This window comes from Otolemur garnettii, unplaced genomic scaffold, assembly GCF_000181295.1.
Source record: "Otolemur garnettii isolate 467f Iridium unplaced genomic scaffold, OtoGar3 scaffold00062, whole genome shotgun sequence".
NCBI lineage: Eukaryota > Metazoa > Chordata > Mammalia > Primates > Galagidae > Otolemur > Otolemur garnettii.
Window position 1 is genome coordinate 7,080,848 of NW_003852457.1, and position 23,381 is coordinate 7,104,228.

General features: G+C 47.5%; 2 protein-coding genes across 2 annotated transcripts in view; one reads left to right on the plus strand and one right to left on the minus strand.

Annotated features, from left to right (window-relative positions):
• The window catches only part of TG (thyroglobulin), a 232,735-nt gene that overhangs the window by 23,504 nt on the left and 185,850 nt on the right, over window positions 1-23,381 (minus strand). Inside the window, exons 42-43 of the mRNA XM_003792866.3 lie at window positions 11,270-11,434; window positions 10,231-10,398 (exon numbers count right to left, since the gene is read on the minus strand). Coding sequence (XP_003792914.1) covers window positions 10,231-10,398; window positions 11,270-11,434 — 333 coding nt within the window. The remainder of the gene's footprint in view (window positions 1-10,230; window positions 10,399-11,269; window positions 11,435-23,381) is intronic.
• The window catches only part of SLA (Src like adaptor), a 63,712-nt gene continuing 43,931 nt past the window's right edge, over window positions 3,601-23,381 (plus strand). The window contains exons 1-2 of the mRNA XM_003792867.3: window positions 3,601-4,096; window positions 4,737-4,746. The gene's annotated coding sequence lies outside the window, so the exon portion shown is untranslated. The remainder of the gene's footprint in view (window positions 4,097-4,736; window positions 4,747-23,381) is intronic.

Below are 23,381 nucleotides of genomic sequence, written 5' to 3' on the forward strand. Positions count from 1 at the left end.
AGCCCTTGCATGCCTGTGGCCAGGTGGGTGGAGCATGGAATTTGGCATTTGAGAGACCTACTTTCAGTTCTGGCTCTGATCTGGGACCTCTGGTGATTTGTCTCCATTGGCAAATTTGTTCAGTGAGTAGACCTATCGGCCTCTCTACATCAGGCCAGTATATTGGGGGTGATGGTAGACTGAAACATTAATGATTACAAAGTGGCTGACACACAGGAGACAGACTCTAGCCAGTAAATTATTAAACCTAAAATCAGTAAGGCAGGTGAGAAATGCCCTCTGTCTATGCTCTATGCCACGGGGTGTTTGAGAGAGGTAATGAAACCTCTTGGCTGCAGCCCCTTGCCCTCGAGTCACACCCATTTAGTAGCTGTCCAGCACGTGGCTGCTTTGCCAGGCAGCTCCAGGCATCCAGGACACATCAATGAACAAAGCAGGCTGTTCTCTGCCCACATAGGGCTTCTAGCTGGAGGGACAGAGTCTAGCACACAGTAAACCAATCCCTTACAGCCTGCCTGGGGTGGTCCACGCTCTGGGAGGAAGGAGACCAGCGCACAGAGCAGGGGACAGGACAGGGGCACTCGCCAGGGTATCAGACTGGGTGGTGTGGAGGATGGTTGGCCCAGACTGGAGGGGCCTGAGCATCAGGACTCTATGTAGCAACATAGCCAGTGGGGTGGGTGGGGCAGAGGAACAGGGCTGAGGCCAGAGGGAACGGGGAATGGCAAGCCAGGTAGCCTCACCACTTTGCTTCACGTGGGGCCCAGAATGGATGAGTGAATGGATAAATGAAGGAATGCCCCCAGAGTTCTCTACACTCTGAGGTAGATAGAGACGCAGACGTTTCCTTGTTCACCTAAGGAAGATAAATTGAGGACCAACCTACTGTTGGCCAGGGACTGAGCATTCAAAACGAACGTGACACAATTCTTGCCCTGGAGCAGAGCCTGGTGAAGTTGGAGGGGCCGACTAAGGAGTGAGCCAAGAGCTCCGTGAACACTGGCTGACCACTCATGGCCAGCGGAGAGAGGGAGGCTTGGGATGCAGAGTGATGGTCTGCTCCAATCAGCCTCCTCTCCCCCCACTCCTCTGAAAGGGCCCCTCATCAAGACCTCCTGCAACCCACACCCCACAATCCCAGGCCCAAAACCTTAACATCTGCCCTCATTTCATTCAATCTGTGGCATTTGACACTTGACTTCTGCTTCCTTGTGGAAATGCTTTCTTCTCTTGACTTTTCAGATATCCCATTTTCCTAATTTTCTTCCAGATTTAAATGCACAGCCCTGACCTCTTTCCTACACTCCCAACTGATGTACCAACTGCTGAACCATGATATGTCCTAAATCTGATCATTTCTCACTATCACCATGTCTAGGAGCCTAATTTACTAGCCTTCTCCCTGGATTTCTGTAACAGAGAGCGATCTAGTCTCTACTTCTTCTGTTCCCTCTCCTTAGTCACTTTCCATATAGCTACCAGAATGCTGTTCTTTTTTTTTTTTTTTTGAGACAGAGCCTCAAGCTGTCCCCCTGGGCAGAGTGCCATGGCATTACAGCTCACAGCAACCTCCAATTCCAGGGCTCAAGCGAGTCTCCTGCCTCCGCCTCCCAAGTAGCTGGGACCAAAGGCGCCCGCCACAATGCCCGGCTATTTTTTGGTTGCAGCCGTCATTGTTGCTTGGCGGGTCCGGGCTGGGGATTCGAACCTGCCACCTTAGGTGTACGTGGCTGGCGCCTTAGCCGGTTGAGCTATAGGCGCCGAGCCAGAATGCTGTTCTTAAAAGGTAATTGAGCTGGATGCTATGGCTCATGCCTATAATGTTAGAACTTTGGGAAGCTGAGACAGGAGAATAACTTGATCCCAGGAGTTCAAGATCAGCCTCTACAACACCACATCTTTATAAAAAAAATTTTTTTTAAATTAGCTGGGTGTGTGGGTGGCCACTTGTAGTTCCAGATACTCAGGAGTCTGAGGGTGGAGGATCCCTTCAGTCCAGGGATTGGAGGCTGCATTGAGCTATAACTGCATCATTGCACTCCAGCCTGGGCAACAAAGCAAGATGCAGTCTCTAAAAAGTATTAAAAATAAGAAAGCAAAATCAATATAATCACTTCCTAGCTTAAAACATTCCCATAATAGGGCTGTGTACATTGGATACTTTTTCTTCCATTCCTGTGATACTTTGCTAAGAAGAACACTTTCCAGCTCCATCTATATGAACATGAAGGACGGAAAGTCTCCATCCAAATCTATAACCTAGTAACAGCCTAAGAATACGGGAAGAGGGGAGGGAGAAGGGAGGGGGGATGGGTGGAGGGAGGGTGATTGGAGGGATCACTTCTATGGTTTATCTTACAAGGGTACAAGTGAATCTTTCTAAGAGTAGAATATGATTGTCTTAACACAATAACTAAGAAAATGACATGAAGGCTATGTTAACCAGTTTGACCACACTGTACCCCAGAATTGCATTAATGTACATAGTTATCATTTAATAATAATAAAAAAAAAACATTCCCCTAACTGCCCCCATAAGGAGAATGAAGTTCCTTTTCTGCTGGCCTTCGAGGTTCCAGCTCACTCCCACCCTTCCTGCCTTGACTTCCTCTCCTCTCACTCCCGCTTGTTCCCTGGGTTTCCTGGCACACTGACTGTCCTGTGTGCCCCAAACAGCCAGGACACCCTGCCTCAGGGACTTTGCATCAGCTCCTCTCCTTGATGTCCCCAGACCTGTCTCCTTATCACTCAGATCTGTCCAAAAGCCACCTCCTCTGAGAAGCCTTTTTCATCCGGCACTTCCCCCACAGCAACCTAGTTCTAATATTCTTCAGGGCACTATTCAGACTGAAATTCCTATTTACATACATATCACTGCCTGTGTCCCCTCACGAGACCAGTCAGGGGCTTTGTTCATTTTGGTTACAATGGTTTCCTCTAGATCTTAGAAAAGTCCAGGGCACAGCATCCCCTCACCAAACCTGTGTGGGATACACGTGTGAGCTGACACACAGGATCTCCCACTGTGCTGCTCAGCGCAATGTTAAAGATCAAGGGGGCACCTTCATCCAGCACAGCTGGCTCAGTGCTGAGGGCTCGCCACATTTTTGGGGACCCTCAGATTTTTCTTTTAATGTCTTTTAAAATCAGAAGAAATGATACAATAGTAATAAAGATATAAGAAATAATGCAACCTGGTTTGCATTTATCACCGTACGTCAGTGGTTATGAAATGGAATTGCTAATATTTGACATGTAAGTGCTGGCTGTATGTTCCGGGGTTGCAGAGCTGGCAGGAGGTTTTGCAGGGTGCCTGCCTGGGGCTGCATAGCCACTAGGGTTCCCTGGGTGCTGGGAGCTGTCTGCCTTGCTCGGAAGTCTTCTTATAAGGCCACAAGGAGACAGGTGGGGTCCTCACTGTGCCACTCAAAGTCTGAAGAAGCTGTAGCTCAGATGAGTTAAGCAACTTGCCTGACTTGTGCGGCTAAAGCCAGGAACTGAGACGCATTTTCCTGAATCCAGGTCTCTGTGATGCCCTGGTTCCAGCTCCTAACAGCCCCCCATCCCTGAGTAGCCGGAATTTAGTGCAACAGCGCCTCTTTTCAGGAAATCTCTTTCACACACTGGGGACTCCCGCATGCTCCTCTTACTATATAATCTGTCACCAAAGGCTCGATATTCCTGTGCTGGGGCTTGTGCCAGCGCCTCGGGCTGTCAGGTGCCGCTTTCCAACTCTCAGACGGGCTGCCCTCCCCCACCGCTCCCCGCAGGGCCCCCATCCACCTGCTCCTGGCCGCGCTCAGGGGCACAGCCCCTGTGCTCTGTTCTGATTTCTCCTGCCTTCCTTGGAGATGCTTGTGCTTGGAGGGGAAGGCAGAACATTGTATCTTGGAACAAATCTGCTTTTGATCATGCAAATGAATGTCCCGTTAATGTAGGCAGCCTGTCAATATCACCAGTTAGGAAGAGAGAGGAACGGAGAAACATTCCCCACCACAGTGACTGATGAAGAATTTCAACAGAAAGCTGCTACTTCAGAAAATAAGATCATTCACGGCGAATGGAGAACATCTCAGGCATCCCTGAAGCTCCGCTGGTAGGTTAACTTTTCTGGGTGTCAGAGGGGTTACCCGGGTGGGTAGTAGTTGGCCTGAAGTGGTAAGTGGGTGAGCCCCTATCCACCCACCCTCTTTGGTCTGATGGAATTTGTGGATTTCTGATGAGCTGACTGGAGGAATCCAGGGGCTGAACTTGGGGCAAAGGGGCTCCTGCCCCCATGACTTCCCCAGGAAGCTGGCCTGTGTGTGTTTGTGGACTGTGCTCTGGGTGGTATCGCTGCCAGGTTGGCACGAGGAGATAGCATGTGTGTGCGTCTGCTGTGGTTTGGAAATTGGTCTCAGGTCAGGCAACAGAATTCAGTCATTGCACATTCTTTGTATTTCTGCTTTCTGTGGATAATTTTTCTGGACCAGGGACAGTAGCTTCGGATATTAATCCTCAGAGTAAAATTAAAGAATTAAATGAACAAAGATAACAACCTTTGTGGAAGCCTAACTATTAGACACCTGTATATATTTGAATCCTCTGAATGTCTTTATGAGGCTATTTACTAATAAACTCCCTATTTTACAGTTAGGGAAACTGAGGCTCACGCTCTGGGAAATTTGAACACTTCCATTTACAAACCAAGGACATGCAGGACACTCCACTCTGCTGACAGATGGCCGAGTAGCAAGGTCCTGGGCAGTTCTTTGGCCATTATGTCACCCCATCTGGCTGTGCTGCTGTGGGACCCCACGCCCCTCTGGCACAGACGTCTATCTCTCCACAGAGCACGTGTCCAGCTGACGTCAGTTTCCCTTGTTCATTTTCTATTGCCTTAGCTGACAGAGATCCCCCTTGAGGGGAGGAATTTAGCTTGTATTTATGCCCCAAACACCTGGTCCAGAATCTGGCACATAGTAAATGACCTTGTGTATGCCACAAAATTAAACAAGCAGGTCTCAGTGTCAGAAAGGACATGCTTGACTCCCTGTCTGGCAGATGTGGTGTCCCGCTTCTTACCCCTAGATTAGGCACAGGGTCTGGGCAGACATCAAAGGACAGAAGGGGCTTCTGGGAACAAGACTCTCAGGGATGTGCCATCCTTGGGTCCTCCTCAGCTAATGGGAGCTGGACTCAGGTGCCTTGGAGCTTTCTGGGGGGGGGGAATGGGCAAACATATAAACCCAATTCTGAATGCCTGTTCAAGCAGGCTAAGGCTAGTTGGGGACACCCAGGGTGGTTTGAAGTTGGGGTGTGGGAGTGCAATTTTGGGGTTCGCCGGGTGTCCACAGCACTCTCCTGCAGGCCTGTGGTTCCTCTGAGAGGTGTGCGTGTGGTCAGGATGGAGGTGGTGTGTGCATTTACTCTACCTTGTCTTCAGTCCTGCAGAGAGGGGTCATTGGCCCCATTGGGGGCCAGAGGGGAGAATTGGCTTTATAAATAGCTAGTTAGCTGACCTTGGACAATCATTAAACCTCTCTAAGCCTTTTATCCTCAGCACAATGATATAAAATACCAGTCCTTGGCTCCCTACCTCACAGCCTTACAGTTGAGACAAAGTGAGAATGTGTGTAGGATTGTGAAACCCACCCAGCAACCTTTATGCTAGCTGGGTTTGCATGCAACTGACTACCCATCACAACAGCCTGGGTGAACAGAAGGCTTTTGGAGGAAGGCCTAGATTTTCCCAGAATGCTCTAAGGATGCCTTTGGAGGCAGAGACTTGAATTTGAATTCTAGCTTCTCTCTGAACTGGTTTTCCATCTGAAAAATAGTAATAATCTTTGCCTTGTAGAGGGTAACTTATTTCATTGAAGACCCCTAGGTTAAGAACCAGCATATAGTCAATTCTTCATAATTTTATTCATCCAACCCACTGAATGTTTACTGCATACGTACTGTGAGCAACATGTCCGGAGGAACAGACTTATTTCTACATACCAGAGACGCAGCAGTTTCACACATTCTAAGTGGGAAAGAAAGACAATAGACAGCAAAATTTACAAATGTTGGGAGGCATTTGTATGTCTGTCTCAGGCGTTTGTATGAGCGCTGGGGTGGGCATGGGATAAGGGGTACAGAGTGCCAGGAACGTGGCTTCCCTTCCAATTGGAGTGGTCAAGCAGGTTCTCTCAAGCAGACTCTGAAGGAGGTAGAGCAGTAGGTTACCTAGGGAAGAACATTCTAGAGAAGGAAAGAGAAAATACCAAGACCTGAAATGGAAGTGTGCTCAGTATATTTGAGAAACCCCAAAGGGACCAACCCATAAGGCTGATGTGCAGTGAGCAGGGGCAGAGGCAGGAAGTGAGGTCAGAGAGCTAGCAGGGACCACATCACACAGGGCTCTGGCAGCCATCGGAAGTGAGAGGAGGCCACTGGGGTGAGGGTTTGGGGGAGTGGAGTGACCTGCTGTGACTTGCACTGTGCTGGCTGCTGTCAGCCTTGTGGATTGTAAGGGGCAAAGGCAGATGCAGAGAGACGGGGGTAGGGGCTCCCACAAAGATGCTGGAGAAAGAAGACGGCTTCTGGTTTTCAGCCTGAACATGCAGAGGAGCAGTTGCTGAGATGCCACCGAGTACAGGACAGCATGCCTGCTCAAGTGGGGCACAGAGGTGGGATCAGAGGTGCACTGTAGATGTGTTAATGGTGGGAAGTTAGGAGGCATCTAAGTGAAGACGTCAAATGGACTGTTGGCTAACCCAGTCCAGAATTCAAGCGAAAATTATGGCAGGAGCTACATATTTAGATGTCAGCAAAAGCATAACAGGGCCCTGAAAGAAGTGAGTGGGCTTCTAATCCCACCTCCACTGCTCTCCTCCTGCCTACAACCTCCCCGCAGTCCTCTGCATCAGGCAGGCCCTAGCTGAACTCCCAGCAGGATGCAGGCTCTCAGAAACCACTCCATGGCTGCACTAACTCATGTTTCCACGACAGTGAATGAAAGAGTGACGCAAAGAAAGGACAGTTTACAGTGGTTCCCAACCTGTGGGTCACGACCCCTTTGTAACATATCCTGTATATCAGATATTTACATTATGATTCATCACAGTAGAAAAATTACAGTTATGAATTACAGTTATGTAAAATTATTACAAAAATAATTTTATGGTTGGGGGTCACCACAACATGAGGAACTGTATTAAAGGGTCACGGCATTAGGAGGCATTAGGAAGGTCGAGAACCACTGGTTTATACCAATGGATAAATGTGCTGAGGAATAACAGCTGTGGAACTGGGCTGGGAGCAGCTCTGCCCTGTCCCGGGAGGGATTTCTCTATCCTAAGGTCCCTGACTGGAGTGGCGCTTCCCAGCCAGGCCCAGTCTGGGTAGTGAGCCTCTTGCTGGTGGGCCCACCTTTTAGAAGTAGACAATGGAAACTTCTTAAAAACCTTAGAAAGAAAGTCAATGATAGAGAGAAACTCAAATGCATCCTCGAGTAGAGATCCCAGTTGTCTGCTCCTGGCTGGAGTGGTTCAGAAATTCAGGACCAAATCAGGAAAGTCCCAAGGACACCACTGGACCAGGGCTGAACCAGGGATGTCAAAGTGAGAGGTGACCCTCTCACAATGAGCTGCCATAATCAGAGAATACGTGCCTGGGCTGCCCTCTGGACCAGCACAGCCCCAGGTCTGCCAATGAGAACCTCACCCCTGATGGATGGCATGTCCACCGTGGTGGAAGGGCTGGCTGGGGAATAGCCAGCAGGGCCTCATCCCTCTCCACCCCACTTGCCCTGTCTAGGGTGACCCCAAGGCTGCTGGGAATATAAAAGTAGACCTTTCTCTTTTTCAAAAGTCAGAGATGGCTAAGATAAGTCTTCAGCACATGGTCCAAAGAAGCAGAGCAGAGAGGAGAGAGTAACTTCTGTACAAAGGGTGCACATCCTCCCCTGTGGGGCAATCTCGCATAAGGAGCTGTGTGGACAAGGGTCAGGGCCAGTCAGTGGCCAGCTCACACCCACCTCGCCCCCATCTCCAAGGCGAGTTGTGTTTAGGGACAGCAGAAAGATGTCATTTTTAGGACTTGCTTTTATTTCTCACACTTCAACATATTCTTCTTCTATAAATGTTTTGTAATAATTCAGCCTGCAGGTGCAGAAATACACATGCATCTAACTTAATTAAATGACTATGCTCACTATTTCTCAACTTGATAGGGGCTTGAACGGAAACAATTTGAAGGCCCCTGCTTTAGAGAAAGAAACCCTGGGGCTAGTGGCATCTTTCCAGTGCTTCCTGAGTGGTTGCCTGGTCTGACGATAAAGTCCCAGCCCCTAAGGGGTGAGGGCCGTGTGGCAAACGCGTGCTCAACAGGAAAATGCTGGGATGGACCAAGGGCAAAAGCTATTTCTCCATGGCAGGAGCCAACCAGACAGAAGCTGTGACTAAGCTCTGCTCTAAGGCCACCCCTCCAACGCACACACACAAACTCACACTCACAGGCAGGGCCCCAGAGAGGATCCTGGGGTGCCTCAGTTCCTTCCAAAAAGGAACCTCCAGAAATCAACCTCATATTTGGGTCACACCAACAGCCCTGCTTCTCTCTCTCCCTCTCTCTCTCTGCATATATACATGTATATACATATAAATATTATATGTGTAATATATAACCTATATAACATATATGTATAACAAAATATATTATATATAAAATATACAACCTGTATAACATATATAATATGTAACATATCTTACATTACATATGTTATATATGATACAATAACATGGTACATGTTATGTATGTAACGTGTTAGATGCTATATATTACATATTACATGTTATATATGTGGTACAAATTATAATATATATGTAATATATGTTGCATATGTAATATATACATATATAATATGTATATAAAAATTAATATGCATATGTAACATGTGTATAGCAAGAGCACTAATGAATCCACGCTATTCCTTCTCACACCTCCACACCTCCTGCGGTAGCCAGTGTTAATTGCTTATTGTATATCTTCCTACATCAATATACTTTCACGTAGAGACACATAAAAATAAATATAGAAACATTCATAGGAATTAATTTTTAAAATATAAATGATATATTGGTTTCATGTTCTTCTACATCTTTTTTTCATTTATCAACATATCACAGGCATCGCTTAAGCCAACAGAGATATGCCTAGTTTGTTCTTTTTACCATCTGCAAAATATTTAATAGTTTGTGTGTAGCTTAATTTAGTCAACCATTTCCTTCTTAATGGACAGTTGAGTTGCTTCCAATTCCTTTGCCACAGTAATTAATGCTGTAATAAATACCCTCATATATATGTCACGCAAAACTAGTGCTTTTATTGCTGTAAGCAGGTAGCAGAATAATCCAAAGGAATGCAGGATCTCACCTGGCTGCATTAATAATTTGTTTTTGAAATTCTGGTAATACTGTCTCACATTCACGACAGAGAGCTGTGTTGGGGTGTGCAGGAGGGGTGCACTTCCTCCCTGCTCCACCCAGAGTGGTCCTCTCCCTGTGTCTCATGCATACTGGGACCTCACCCCAGATGTGACTACCTGAAGGACATTGGCCAAGAGCTGCCTGTCCAGGGCATGATGAGGCGGGGCAGAAGGGAGGATGTACAGCCCCTCCCAGGCTCAGCCAAGTCCCAGCAGAGCAGGCTGGTCAGACAGGTACTGTGTCCGGGCAGATGAAAGGCCTCTCCGCTCACTCCCACATGGCGTGCCTCCAACAGGCTGACAGAGCCTTGCAGCTGCCAGGTGTATTGTGCATGCTTTCCCAGGTAAGAAAGCAACTCAGAGGGCTGCTGTGTGGGTTTCCCTTTCAGAATTAGGAAAAGGCAATGTTCTCACAAGAGTCCCCTCATCCACCTGCCTCTTCGCCTGGCTCTCAGCAGGACAAGCACCTTTGTGACTCAGGGGTGTCAGTGCCCTGGAACCTTGGAGCCCTGAAGCTGCAGAGCTGTTGGGTCAGCCCCAGCTCCCCATTTCCAGAGAGATGCATTCACAGCTATAATGGGTGATGCATCTGTGATGATCATTACCCTGCAAGGGTCCCTGTTACCAGTTCCCAAACTCACATAGCCTTTGCACCAACTGCTTTGTAAACAAGCAAGTCCACCAGTGACTCCTGACCAAGTCAGACACTGCAGTGGAGAATCCCCACGTCGCACCCAACCCTAGCCACCATGCCTCCCCCACCCTCCCCCACCCACCTTCACGGCCTTGGCTCTGTTGATGAGTCCGTCGTCCTGAGAACTCCCAATGAGCAGATCGACCTTCATTTGTGGAGACCTCTGCAACGCTCTGGCTGGAGCCTCGTGAACGTACAGGCCATCGACCACAGGACCCCAGTAGTGGAAAGGGCCACTCACGGCCAGGAGCTGCAGCAGAGACAAAAATGGTACTGGGATGACCCATGCATCACTGTGCTTAGCAAGGTCTTAACTAGAGCAAGTGCCAGTGCTCTTATTCATCTGGGCCTCTTGGGGAAACAAGAGTAAAATGATCAGAACAAAGGGCAGGCAGGACACCACACAGCAGTGCCAGGCGCCATAGGCAGAGCTCACACTCAGTGATGAGCCTCCCTGCCGAGCGAAGCACAAATCCAGAGGGAAGAAGAGGTGAGCAAGGGCTGGGAGTGAGGTAAGGCAGGAGACAGTGGTGGCTCTGATAGGCGAAGTTCATCAACTTTAGTCATGATCAGATTAGCCTGAATTTAGGGGAGCGGAGGATAACAATCATTCCAAAGCTCCGAGTCCAAACTCATTGCTGTGGGGATCAAGCCATGAGCTGAGATGGAAACACTTATTCCAGCTGGTGTTCCCTTCATCAATGTCAGAGTCATCCAGAGACTTGGGCCGTGAGCAGGCTCCATGCAGCTAGAAAGGGAGCACACAGCCGCCCTAAGGGAGTGACGTGGTCCTAGCCCATTGCCCGCTGTGAAGCTTGTGGCACCAGGTAGGACCCTGCAGCCATGCACTTCATTTTATTCTCCTATAAGATCCACAATGCTATCCCCATGTTATAGACGGGAAAGCCAGGTTGCAGAGAGACCAGTGTCCCCTCCATGCCCATGCTTGGTCCAGCACGGATAGCAGCCCATGCTCCACACTGGGGGTCAGGAAAAGTGTGTTCTAGCTCCAGCTGCCTCTCAACCTGCTGTGTGGCTTGGGTGACTTGCATCTCCTTTCTAGGAAAACCATTTGTAAAAGACCAGAGAATGCCCCCCACCACCTGCACACAAGTGCCCACCTTGGTCTGGGCATCATTGAGGATGTTGGCAGGCTTCTGGCGGAGACAGGACACCACTTCTTGGCTGGATGAGGTGGGGCAGCTGACCTCCTCTGCTAAAGCAGCTGCCTGCTGCTGGGCCCTCTCAAGGCTGATGACAGCAGCCGGCGAGAGCACAGAGCCTCCCTGAAAGAGAAGCATCAGTTCTAGGTCATCTCCTGCCTCTGCTCAGCCCACAGGCTCCAGGGCTGCCTCAGGGCTCTACGTCTTCCCTCCACACTTGGAGGTCCCAGGGCAGGCGCACACACAGGGAGGCCAGGACAGGTCTGCGGCCTGTCAGCTACGTGATCTGGAATAGCCGTCTCCCTAGGCCTCGTCTCCTCACCTGTACAGTGAGGGGACTAGACAAAGTGGCCTGCAGTCTTGGCTGTGCAGTGGAAGTTGCACATGGAGGTGGAGAACTGATGGTCTTTGAATAGGGAAAAAGACCATCAAAGTCCTCTGGGAAAAGGACTCTGCAAAGTTGGGACCACATCCCACCAGCACATCCTGGGGCCCCGTAAATAGCAAGCCTTCTTGGCTCAATTAAAATTCAGCTCGGGTGGCCCCTGTGGCCCAAAGCAGTAGGGCACCAACCCCATATACTGGAGGTGGCGGGTTCAAACCTGGCCCCAGCCAAAAAATACTGCCAAAAAATAAAATTAAAATAATTTAGCTGAAATTTAAAATAGACGCCCACCTAGAAGGTGAGGAAAACAGTCACTGTGAATGTAAATGGTTCCCTCAATGTCAACATAGCCTCTGTTAAACTGACAGGTTGCTGGGATCATGGTCTTTCTATTTTTTTTTTTTTTGGCCAGGGCTGGGTTTAAACCCGCCCACCTCCAGTATATAGGCTGGCACCCTACTCCTTGAGCCACAGGTGCCTCCCTGGGATCATGGTCTTTCTTTCTTTTTTTTTTTGGCCAGGGCCAGGTTTACACACGCCCACCTCTGGTATATGGGGCTGGCACCCTACTCCTTGAGCCACAGGTGCCACCCTGGGATCACGCTCTTTCTAAGAATGCAACATGTGGGAGCTGGGAGCCAGGAAGCTGATCTTTGCCTGGACTACTGGTGTAAATGGGTCATCTGCCCAGGGTGGAACAGAGGAGCAGAGTAGGGTCCTGGCCAGCATAGGATTCCAGGATATTCTTTTGTGAGTCTCTGCCACCTCAGCTCAGAAACTGGGTGGCCTGATGAATCAGGAACAAAATTTGGTGGTGGTGGGGGTAGCCCTCATGCCACCACCCTTACTGGGGCTGCTACCACTGACGATGGTCACAGGAACAACTGTGGATCCAGAGTTTAGATGCACTCAAGGGATTCCCCTCTTTTAGCTCATTTGATCCTCATGGCAACTATGTGAGTGAGTTATTATGATGGTTCCAATTTTACAAATATGTCAATAAAGAAAATAAAGGGCAATTAAGTAACTTGGCCAAAGTCCAAGATCTTGTGAGAGGTGGAACCAGCCTGTGGAACCAGACAGCCAGGCTCCGGGCTGTGTGCAGCTGCCAGCAGGGGGGTGAAAGGCTCTAATTCTATGACCAACATGCCATACGACCTTGAATGAGTCACTTCTCAGGGCAATGGACCCCTCACCTCTAATAAGGGGAAGCTGGCTTGAGAGTACTTTTGCCTACTGAGCACCTGCCGGGCTCCCATCCCACCGGGAGCTTGGTCGACTGTCTCATGTAATCTCCACAGCAATAACATGAAGTAGGTATGATTATTGCTTCATTTTGCAGACAAGCCAGCTAAAGCTCAAAAAGGGAAGAGAGAATTCTGATTTATCAAGTACCTCATAAGTACCAGGGACTAGGTAGGAGCTTAACAATGACAAAAAATTAGAACCAACATTTACTGAGCACTCACTAAGTTTTAGAACCATAGTCCTAAGCACTTTGCATAACATCGACTCATTAAATCTCCACAACACCAGGGCACGGATGTTATTTACCTCCTTATCTTAAAGTGGAGGTAATGGGGCATGGAGAGGTTCAGTCTCTTCCCCAGCGTGACACAGCCAGTGAATGTCAGAGCCAGCATGGCAGTCCCCGAAGCCCACTTCCATCCACATTATATGAGAGTGAGTTTTTGCATCCAGAAAAGGTGGTGTACCTTTGCCGTAAACGGGCCCTCTTACTGCACCATAAGGAGAACATTCATCAGGTTGACTCCATGATACCTTTACCTCAAGTCTGGGCCCTACACTGAGCTAAATAAATCAGAAGCTAAATAAGCAGCAACCAGAGAGAAGCCCACGGCCAGCGCAGGGCCTGAAAGCCAATGATGGGGGCATACAAGGGTCGAGAGGATTAGCACTATTATTGGGCTCCCGTTCCCTTGGGTTTGTTGATCCAACAATGAGGGGGCACTTTTCTGAGAACTGTGGGATGTAGTTTCTCTTAATGGAAAACCCATGCGTGCAGACACACTCAGAACATCAAGGTCCACGCCTGTGTCCTGCAGGACGGCCGGGGCTGCTCAGCCCAGCGTCATCCAGGACATGGGAAAGTCAGCATGGGGTCCTGATGTTTTCAACACGTTCTTCAGCTACAGCAAGCCCAGCTCCCTGACATGGTGAGGAAGTGGCTAACGGCGTGGGTGACACTGATATTGTGAGATGGCTTCTACTTTCCTCTCTCTTACTTTGTTGTAATTGATCTTTCTAAAGGAAACTTCTGTCTCCATGGAAAATCAGTGGTTAAGTAGACCAACGGCAGCCCAGCCCCCGACTGCAGAGAAAGAGAGTGGGGGCGGGCACTGAGCAGAGTCCTACAGAAGGCAGGGGCTCTGAGGCAGGAGGACCCAGTTCCACTCCAGCTCTGTGACTCCCTGGTAAAGTGAGCCTGGGTGCTTGATTCTCTGTGAATGGGAACAATAAACCACACTCCACAAGGTTACAAGGGTACAAGAGACCATGCAGGGGAAGACAGCAGGGGACCTCTGCGCTGCAGGTGTGCTGGCCACACTGCTGATAACACAGCGGTCTTCATAGGACCCTGCGTGGTGTGGCGGGATCAGGCCTCCTCGGTCTGCCCCGTCATGCTGGCAGGGCCCTGGCCCTGGGCGCCAGCGTTATCTAAATCTGACCTAGCTATTAAATGGTAATGCATTTCCGCTGGTGGTTGTTTTTGTATCTTTAAAAATAGTGCAGGCCCAAACCACAATTGCTGATCACAGCTTTTTCTTCCTGGAGCCTCTGAACATGGTATAAGGTGCCCTGACCTCAGCCACTATAGTCACCTCGGAGCTGAGGCCTGTCTCTAACTAAGGACACATACAGATACACAGGGTCACAGACACACTCAGTCACAGAGAGAATCATATACACACAGACACATTCAGAGATACACACATTCCCAGACAGAAACACACTCCCTACACAGACACGGAGACACACAGAGATGTGCACGGTCCCAGACAGAAACACACTCCCTACACAGACACGGAGACACGCAGAGACGCTCACGGTCCCAGACAGAAACACACTCCCTACACACATACGGAGACACACAGAGATGTGCACAGACCCAGACAGAAACACACTCCCTACACACACATGGAGACACACAGAGATGTGCACAGTCACAGACACACTGACACTCGGACACTTGGAAATTCACACGCTGAGACACAAATACAGACACTCACAGACACAGACACACACACAAACAGAAGTGTCCTTTCGGAAATGGGCACATCAGCATTGCCAGGAGGAGCCCCCCACAAGCCACGTGGGCAGATGGTATCAACAAGCAAAGCTACCAGAAGGAGGGTGGATAGCAGAAGAGAGGCCGGGCAGCCTGGCCTTGGGGTGAACGAGAGGGTGACACTAGCTCCTTCCTGAACATGGACCCTCATGTATTAGGGGGAACATGGTGTCTACCTCACAGGGAAGGGGGAAGGATGGAAAGCCCAGGGAATCCTTCGTCTATCCAGCAGTGTGTGGATCACTGAGCTACGTCCTGCAAAGCCCTTGCAGTAGGGCCCAGCACACAGGCAAGACTGCAAAGGCACTGTCACGCAGGCACTGTTTGAGGGCCACATGCAGGGAAGCTGGTATCTCAAAAAGACCCTATGAGGCACATAGCAGTGTGATCTCAGCTTTAGAGGTGACAGAACTCCAGGGCAGAGGTGGAGACACTTGCCCACCGTGATAATTTTGTTCCTTTCACAACATATCAGGCAGAGAAGGCACTGTCTTTTTAGGGAGAAATTCTCTGCTGAGCAGAACCTGAATCCAGATGCTCCAACTCCAAACCTAGGGCTTCTCTTTACTTCTCTGGGGAGAACTCAGATGTGTGACTCCCAAGCCTTGACCAGACCACTGGGCATCTCTCGCTGGCTTGCTGGAGGCACTGAAGTCCATTACCATGTATCTGAGAATTATCAACCCCTATTTTATTTTGACTCTTATTTCAGGCAAAGTGAGTCACAAAGAAGAGTAAGACCCCAGCCTCAGTTAGGTAGATGGATATTTTTTAAAATATAGACTGTATCCAGCAGGACACACACACCAGGACCCTCAAAATGAGGCTCTCTATTCTCAGGGTCAAGAGAGAGTTAAGAATCCTTGTGTTCTGGGAACTCAGAGGAGTGCGGGATTTCTGGGCATGAGGATGGCCCAGAGGGGCTGCAGAAAGGCAGTGGGACTTGAGTTGACTCAGATGAGGGGACAGGAATGGGAATACTTGGGTGGATGACTCCTCCTGCGGGAGCAAGCAGGGATGACAGGAGGTCAGAGGCCCAATTACTGACAGGAGCCATAGATAGGAGCTAGGTCCTGAGTGTTCCAGTATCCCTAGCACAGAGCCTGGAATACACAAAAAATACGTGTTGCATGAGTGAGTAAGTGACTGTGAGAGTGAGGGCATGAATGAATGGAGGGATGGATGGACAGATGGATGGACCAGGGGCTGCTCCTGAATGAAGAGAGAAATTGCACGGAGGGGCAGTGAGGAGTAGAGTTTAGAGGACATTAAAGCCCACACTGAGCAGGTGATGCTATTCACACAGTGCTGACACCGGGATACAGGTAGATGTGCTACAGGCAATGGAGGTCAGGACAGGCTTTGAATGGCGTATTATGAAAAGCATTCAGGAATGGCACTGGGTCACTGGTTTTTGTATCTATGGTTCTGGATTTGGCTCGCACCACCCAGTAAGCCTCCTGAAAGTGAACTCCTGTTGGAAGGAGTTGTGAGGATAGAGTCCAGCACAGTGGGTATCAAGAGCCATGTGTGGAACAGAATGGGCCTGGAGTGAATGCAGGGTGGGGCCCCCACTGGCTGAGTGTGGGATGAACTGAAGAGGGGAGTGTCTGGGCCAGGGAGTCCAGTGATGAATTTTATGGTTTAAGGACAGAGGGATGATATCATGAGCTTCACGTCCTCTGCCCCACACTGATTCTCCCTAGGGAATGTCCCCAGACCTGGAAGGGGGTCACTAATGCACTGTGGGCCAGCTTAGCTGGGGCCAGGATAGCTCAGAAAGAGAACTCTGAAAACTAAAGAAAAGATAGATGTTATTTCTTCAACTGCCACACATCTTAAGTGTTTTCTACACTGAAATCATCTTCTTGTCTTAACCCTGAAAGTTGTAAGTTTTACTCTAATCTGTTATATTTGAATTTTGGCAAAACTTCTGACAGAGGAATCAAAGGAATGATAACTAAAGTAAGTTGCATCTTGAAACCCCAGTCTTAGGGGACGAGGACGCACTTCTCCTTTCCTCTTCTTAAGAACAGTCGTTCTTGTTTTTACCCAGTGAAAACCCACAAAATTTGGATGAGAAAAGCAAAGATGTAACTTAGCCCTTGCTCCATGACCTTTGAATATCAGAATGAGGTTTCCCGCATTCTCAAGAGGGCTGTTAGAACTGCATGCTGGGACTAGCTAGGGCAGCATCTGGAATGGAAGATTTGAAGGATACCTACTGAATGCTGGTCCTGGAGATATGTACATGTGTGACTGTGTGCGTGTGTATATTTACTTAAAGAGAAACAAGAGAGAATTAGACATTTATTAGGAAACTTTTAAGAACCAGGCAATTTATGTACATTTTCTCCTGTGACCTCCCCAGAAGAACACTCCAGGAATTATTGTCCCCATTTATAGATGGAGAGACTGAGGCGAGAGTGAGTAGGTAATGTGTTAGGGTGGCGGGACTGATCAGTAGCAGAGCCAGGATCATAAAGCTTTCTCTGCATCCCCTACAGTGCACCACCCACCACTGAGAACAGCAGCCACAAAGCGGATCACAGAACTTTATTTTCCACTTGCTCTTAAATAGCTGGCAGAAGGTGGCTCATCACCAAAGTCCCTGCAGGGTGACCAGCACTGTGGTGGGGAGATGGAGTCTGGCTTCTCCCATAGCAGGAGCGTCAAGTGGAGGGCAGGGCTCCAAATGTGCCTTTCAGTGTCTGCGGACTAGAAAGGCCTTCCTAGGACAAACAGAACCCACCCCAGTCTGCTCCAACACGTATTTATGAATGCTTGGCACTCTGCTCAAGACGGAGGTCTCACTTGTACCATCTCATTTAAACAACCTGCTACCACCCTAGCAAGCAGGAAGAACAAGTATTACTTGAAACAAAATATGCTGCTTATTTATTCAGTCTTTTGTGCATGCCCCACTTTATTCCAAGAAGAATTTGGGTACCCTCAGGAAATAGTGGCTCAAATGTTAAATGACCTGCATGAGTCATTTCACCCAGGTGAAAAAGGTTAAGACCCGGGTTTTCTTACCCAGGGTGGTTTCCTACGTGCCACCAGGGGAAGGTCGAGTGAAAGTCCTGGGTGTCTTGGCCCCACTGCATGTCTCCCCATCAGACTCCTCAGACAGTCTGCTTAGTCAATCCCCAGAGCCCTCCATCAAGTCAAGGTCAGAGATGACGGTAGCTTTTTATACTTTTAACCTACCTCCTTCATGTTTACATGGATGGAGCTAGAAAATGTTCTTCTTAGCAAAGTATCTCAAGAATGGAAGAAAAAGTATCCCATGTACTCAGTCCCACTATGAAACTAATTTATAGCTTTCATAAGAAAGCTATAACCTAATTATAGCCTAAGAATATGGGAAGGGGTCGGGGAGGGGAGTGGATGGGTGGAGGGAGGGTGATTGAAAGGGTCACCTCTATGGTTTATCTTATAAGGGTACAAGTGAATCTTTCTAAAAGTAGAATATAAACGTCTTAACACAATAACTAAGAAAATGACATGAAGGCTAAGTTAACCAGTTTGATGAAACTATTTCAAATTGTATATGAAAACACCATACTGTACCCTGTGATTGCATTAATGTACACAGCTATGATTTAACAAAAAAAAGAAAAAAAAAAGAATGTTGTAACTTTCTTCCCCGTTAATATTAAATTTTTAATGAGAAAAACCTTAAATTACACTTAAGAGATGAACTCCACACTAAAATCTTCATGTCAAGAGTAAAATAGTCATTATCACTTATGTAGGTGGATCAGAAGACAAGCCCATGGCCAAGTCTACTGAGGGAAAGTAAGGCGGGAGAGGACTGAGACCCCCGAGGGAGGAAGGGGATGGCTGAGAGAAGTCCTAACAGTAAACCGTCCCCCTCCCATCTTCCCAGATTGGCCTCCATGCAATACTCTTTGCTCCCTAGAAAAAGGCTGCCAGGTATTCCCCTAAATCCATAGGCATAACCTTAGTTTGTTTAAAAGTAAAACCTTTTGCAGTTTTTAAAGCAAAAATAGCAGCACAAAAATCTACTGTAGAAAATACAGGTGAGGAAAACAAAGGAAATGAAAATCACACATAATCCCCCAAAGAGAACCACCTCTGCCTACTGTTGGCCTGCAGCGCGCCTCTTCCCTGGGCGTGTGTGCAGACGTGCATATATGTATGTGAGTGCATATATACATATCTGTGTGTTTATAAGTAAGGTATAAAGACAGCATATTGTTTTGTAACCTGCCTTTTCACCTAACAATCCGCTGTGATTATGAGTCTATGCTGTGACGATGTTGTTTCAAATGTCAGCGTGCTACTTACAGGCTGTCAGGGTGAGAGTGATGGAGTCATTAGGAGCACCTGTGGGCCCCAATTATGACCAGCCTGGATGCAAAGTCCAGCTCTGATTTGTGGCTGATGTGAGACTTTCTTCCCCGAGAAGAAGGACTATAACAATATTGCTGGATTCCCCATACTACACCCCAAAGTCTCCATACTGAAGAACAGAGAAGGCTTCTATAGAGCAGTATGGTGCACTGCAGAGTTTAAGTATTTAATGAAGGACAGCTATTCCTGCTGCCAGTACTGTGATGTGATGGACAACACCGCTCTGTAAATCTTTATAGCTAAATCCACTCACACATCAATGATTTGCTTATACAAAGAAGTTGCTTGGTCAAAAGGTATAGAATTTTTTTTCCTGAAAAGTAATAAAATTGTATTGCATGAACTATTTACATAACATTTTAATGGCTCGCCTTTAAAAAGATGCCATATAAACATTTTTATTAAAGGAGAATTCCTTGTATCATATATATAATATATATAATGAACATTTATATATTTTAAGTCATGATTCTTGGCATTTAGAGCTAATTTTTTAAAAATGGTGTTACTAAGATATAATTCACATGCTATCCAATTCAGTCGTTCTTAGTTACATTCACAGAGTTGTGCAACCCGCACAATCTAATTTTAGAACATTTTCATTAACCCACTAAGAAACCCGGTGCCCATTAGCAGGTTTTCCCATCTCCAACCCTCATTGCCAGCCCCAGGCAATCACTAATCTACTTTCCGTCTCTATAGATTTGCCTATTTTGGACACTTCATAGCGATGGAATCATATACTACGTGGCCTTTTGTACCTGGCTTCTTTCCCTTCATCTGTAGATAGCACGCATTGTGCTTTATTCCTCTTTATTGCTGAATTGTATTCCATTATGTAAATAAACCATATTTTGTTTATTTATTCACCAGCTGATGAATGTTTGGGTTGTTTCTACTTTCTCCAATTACAAATAACGCTGCTATGAAGATTGATGGTCAAGTTTTTATATGGAAGTCTGTCTTCCTTTCTCCCCAAGAGTGGAATTGCTGGGTCATGTGGCAACTCTCTGTTTAACCTCCTAAGTAAGAAGTTGCCAAACTGTTTTCCAAAGTGGCTACCTTATTCTATATTCCCACCAGCAATGCATGAATGTTCCTCTTTCTTCACATCTTCAGAAATGCTTGTTATTGTCTGGGTATTTTTGTTTGTTTGTTTGTTTATTATAGGCATCCTAGTGGGTGTGAGATGATATCTCATCTTGGTTTTGATTTGCATTTCTCCAGTGATAAGGATGTTGAGAATCTTTTCATGTACTTATGGACCATTTGTGCATCTTTGGAGAAATGTTTATGCAGATCCTTTGCCATTTTTAACTTGAATTGTCTTCTTGTTATTGAGTTGTAAATACTGTAAATATTGTAAATATCTTTATATTTGCCTGATACAAGTCCATTATCAGGGGCATGATTCATAAATATTTTCTCCCATTCTGCAGATTATCTTTACTTACTTGATGCACCTTTTGTAGCACAGAAGTTTTTAATTTTGATGAAGTCCAATGTATCCATTTTTTTTTAACTGCTTATGTTTTTGGTGTGATATCTAAGAATCCCTTATCTAACTCAAGGTCCAGGGGTCCTGCCTTACATTTTATACTCATTTTTAAACCTTTTTTCTATAAACAACAACAACAATATATTGCCAACTTCCCTACAGAAAGACTGGACCTTGGTGTTTTGTATTTGCAAACTTAAATCCCTTACCACTGTGTCTGTGCACAGAGGAGAGAGAAAGAAGGTACCAACAAGTTTTGTAAGCACGTTACATGCTGTTCTCAATTTGTGCTCACGAAACTTCTGAGCAGGGAGCAATGACTCTGCCTTTTTCCTCAAGAGTGGCAGAGGCTCAGCGAAGATGAACTACTTGCCCCAAATAACCCACTGCTGGGGAGTTGGATTCAGGTTGTGTGTCTGTCAGTCTGAGTAAGCCAAGCAGAATCAGCACTCAGCCTCCCTTCTCCAGACATCTTTGGCAAACAGCACTGTCCATGTGGGTTAGCTGTGCCATTGCCCCTTTGCCCATGGAGGTGGGGTGTGAAAGCCTCACCCAGAGACCTGTGGGGAGCCCTCTAAGGGTCCCTCCTAGGTACTTCTTCAGCTGGGAGTTAAGAGGACCTGGGCTGTGGCTCTGCCCCTTTCGTTCAGAGCAAGCACCTGTCATGTTTTTCTCCAGGTCTTGCAGACTTGACAAAATGCCTTTTCCATCTGTCACAAACATGAAGTTTAATTGCCTCCATCACCTTCTGGCTGTCAGAAGCCATTTAAATGCCTGGCACTTGAAAATGACTGATTTCCCAGGCAAAGGTGTCACACTTTAAAAGTGACACCACAAGTGATAGCCAAGGAGATGGCTGCCCTCTCCTTTCAAAGGGAATTTAAATGCAGCCTCCTGGGCACCCCCCTTTCTCAATGAGCACTTCATACATACACATGGGCATATGTTTTCTTTTAAAAATAATTTCATAATTGTAACTGGTAAAAGAACCTCACTGTTTCTTTGTAGTCATTTATTCCTCTATCTTTGTTTCAGGACTGAAGTGGGTCCAGGTGGATGGCTGGGGCTTGTTGGGGGCAGGCAAAATCTCCTTCCCTGTTTTCCTTCCCGGCACCCCCAGGCTGTCCCCACCCCTCCATTTCCTTCCCCCTTAATGTCTTCCTCCCTCCATCCTCCTTCCAGTAGACACCACTGGCCAGCTCCTGACCAGTAGAAAGGCTTCACCATGCCTGTGTGCAGGAAGTTGTGAGATGCTAGTGGGTAAGGACAGCTGGGCAGGCACAGGAGAGGGAATGGCAAAGAAGCTGCCGGAGGGTCTGGGATGACTAATGCAGGAGCACAGAGGCCAGGAAGACAGGGGGCAGCTGCCCGGAGCAGAGGGGCCATCCAAGAAGGAGGTGGCTAAAATCAGGACAGGGAGACTGGTAGTGGTTCTGAGAAGATCCTTCCCATGTTACCATATAGAAAGGAGTGAGGGAACCGCTGGAGGAGTTCAGCCAGGGATGCTGGAATCTGATGTGAGACTCAGGAGGCTCATGCTGGCCTCAGTGGCAGGGAGGGGGCTGGGGAGAGCAGCCTGCATTGGATGTGGACGTCCAGGATGCTGACCGCTGTCTGACTGGCAAGAAGCCTGTGGACACACTGTCTGGGGTTCTTGAGGGCAGCTGTTTAGTCCGGCAGCAGAATCAGAATCTGTGGCCCGGCCTGCCTGGACATGTTTCTTCTGGGTTGGGGCCTCACACCCTGACACTGGGACGAGGCCTTGTGTGTTCAGAGGGCCTCAGTGTTCACATGATAGTACCTACGTCCTTCCTTGCCCTGAGTTCTGAGCCCAGCCCCATCCAGGAAGAGGACAGTCCTGACAGATCCTGGGCTCATAATTCAAGCAGATTCCCACCCCCAAACATTGCCCCTCTGGCGGGGAGGCTCTTACAAAGTTTTGACACATCTCTATAAACTAAATGGACAGGTGTCCGAATCCCCGCGTCTGCTCAGCTCCTGAAATTCTTTCTGCATCATTTCTAACATCATCCCCTTCCAATCTGTTGAATGAAAATAAATATACATTACTACTATTTTAAAGAGATGTAGGAAAAATGGACAAAGCATGGGCTTTGGCATTACAGAAATCTTACTGAATCCTGCATGGACAATGTGGTAATTGGTTTCATTCTCTGAGTCTCAGTTTTCTCATCTGTAAAATGGGTAGTGATAACAAAATGTGGCATCAAGAGCTTGGGCATGATGTCCATAAGCCCAAGGTCAGGTCCAGCATCCTCTCTAACTAGCTGTGTGTTCTTAGGAAAGTTATTTAAAGTCCCAGAACCTCAGTTATCTCAAATTAAAATAAAGGTAAGAAGAATATTTACCACATTTATTTGTTGAGATGAATTGGTAAGGCAACATGTAAAGTGCTTGCATGTGTCAAATTTCCAATATATAGGAGTAACAGTAATTAAAATAACTACTGATAGTTCAAAGTGCTCTTTATAGCCTG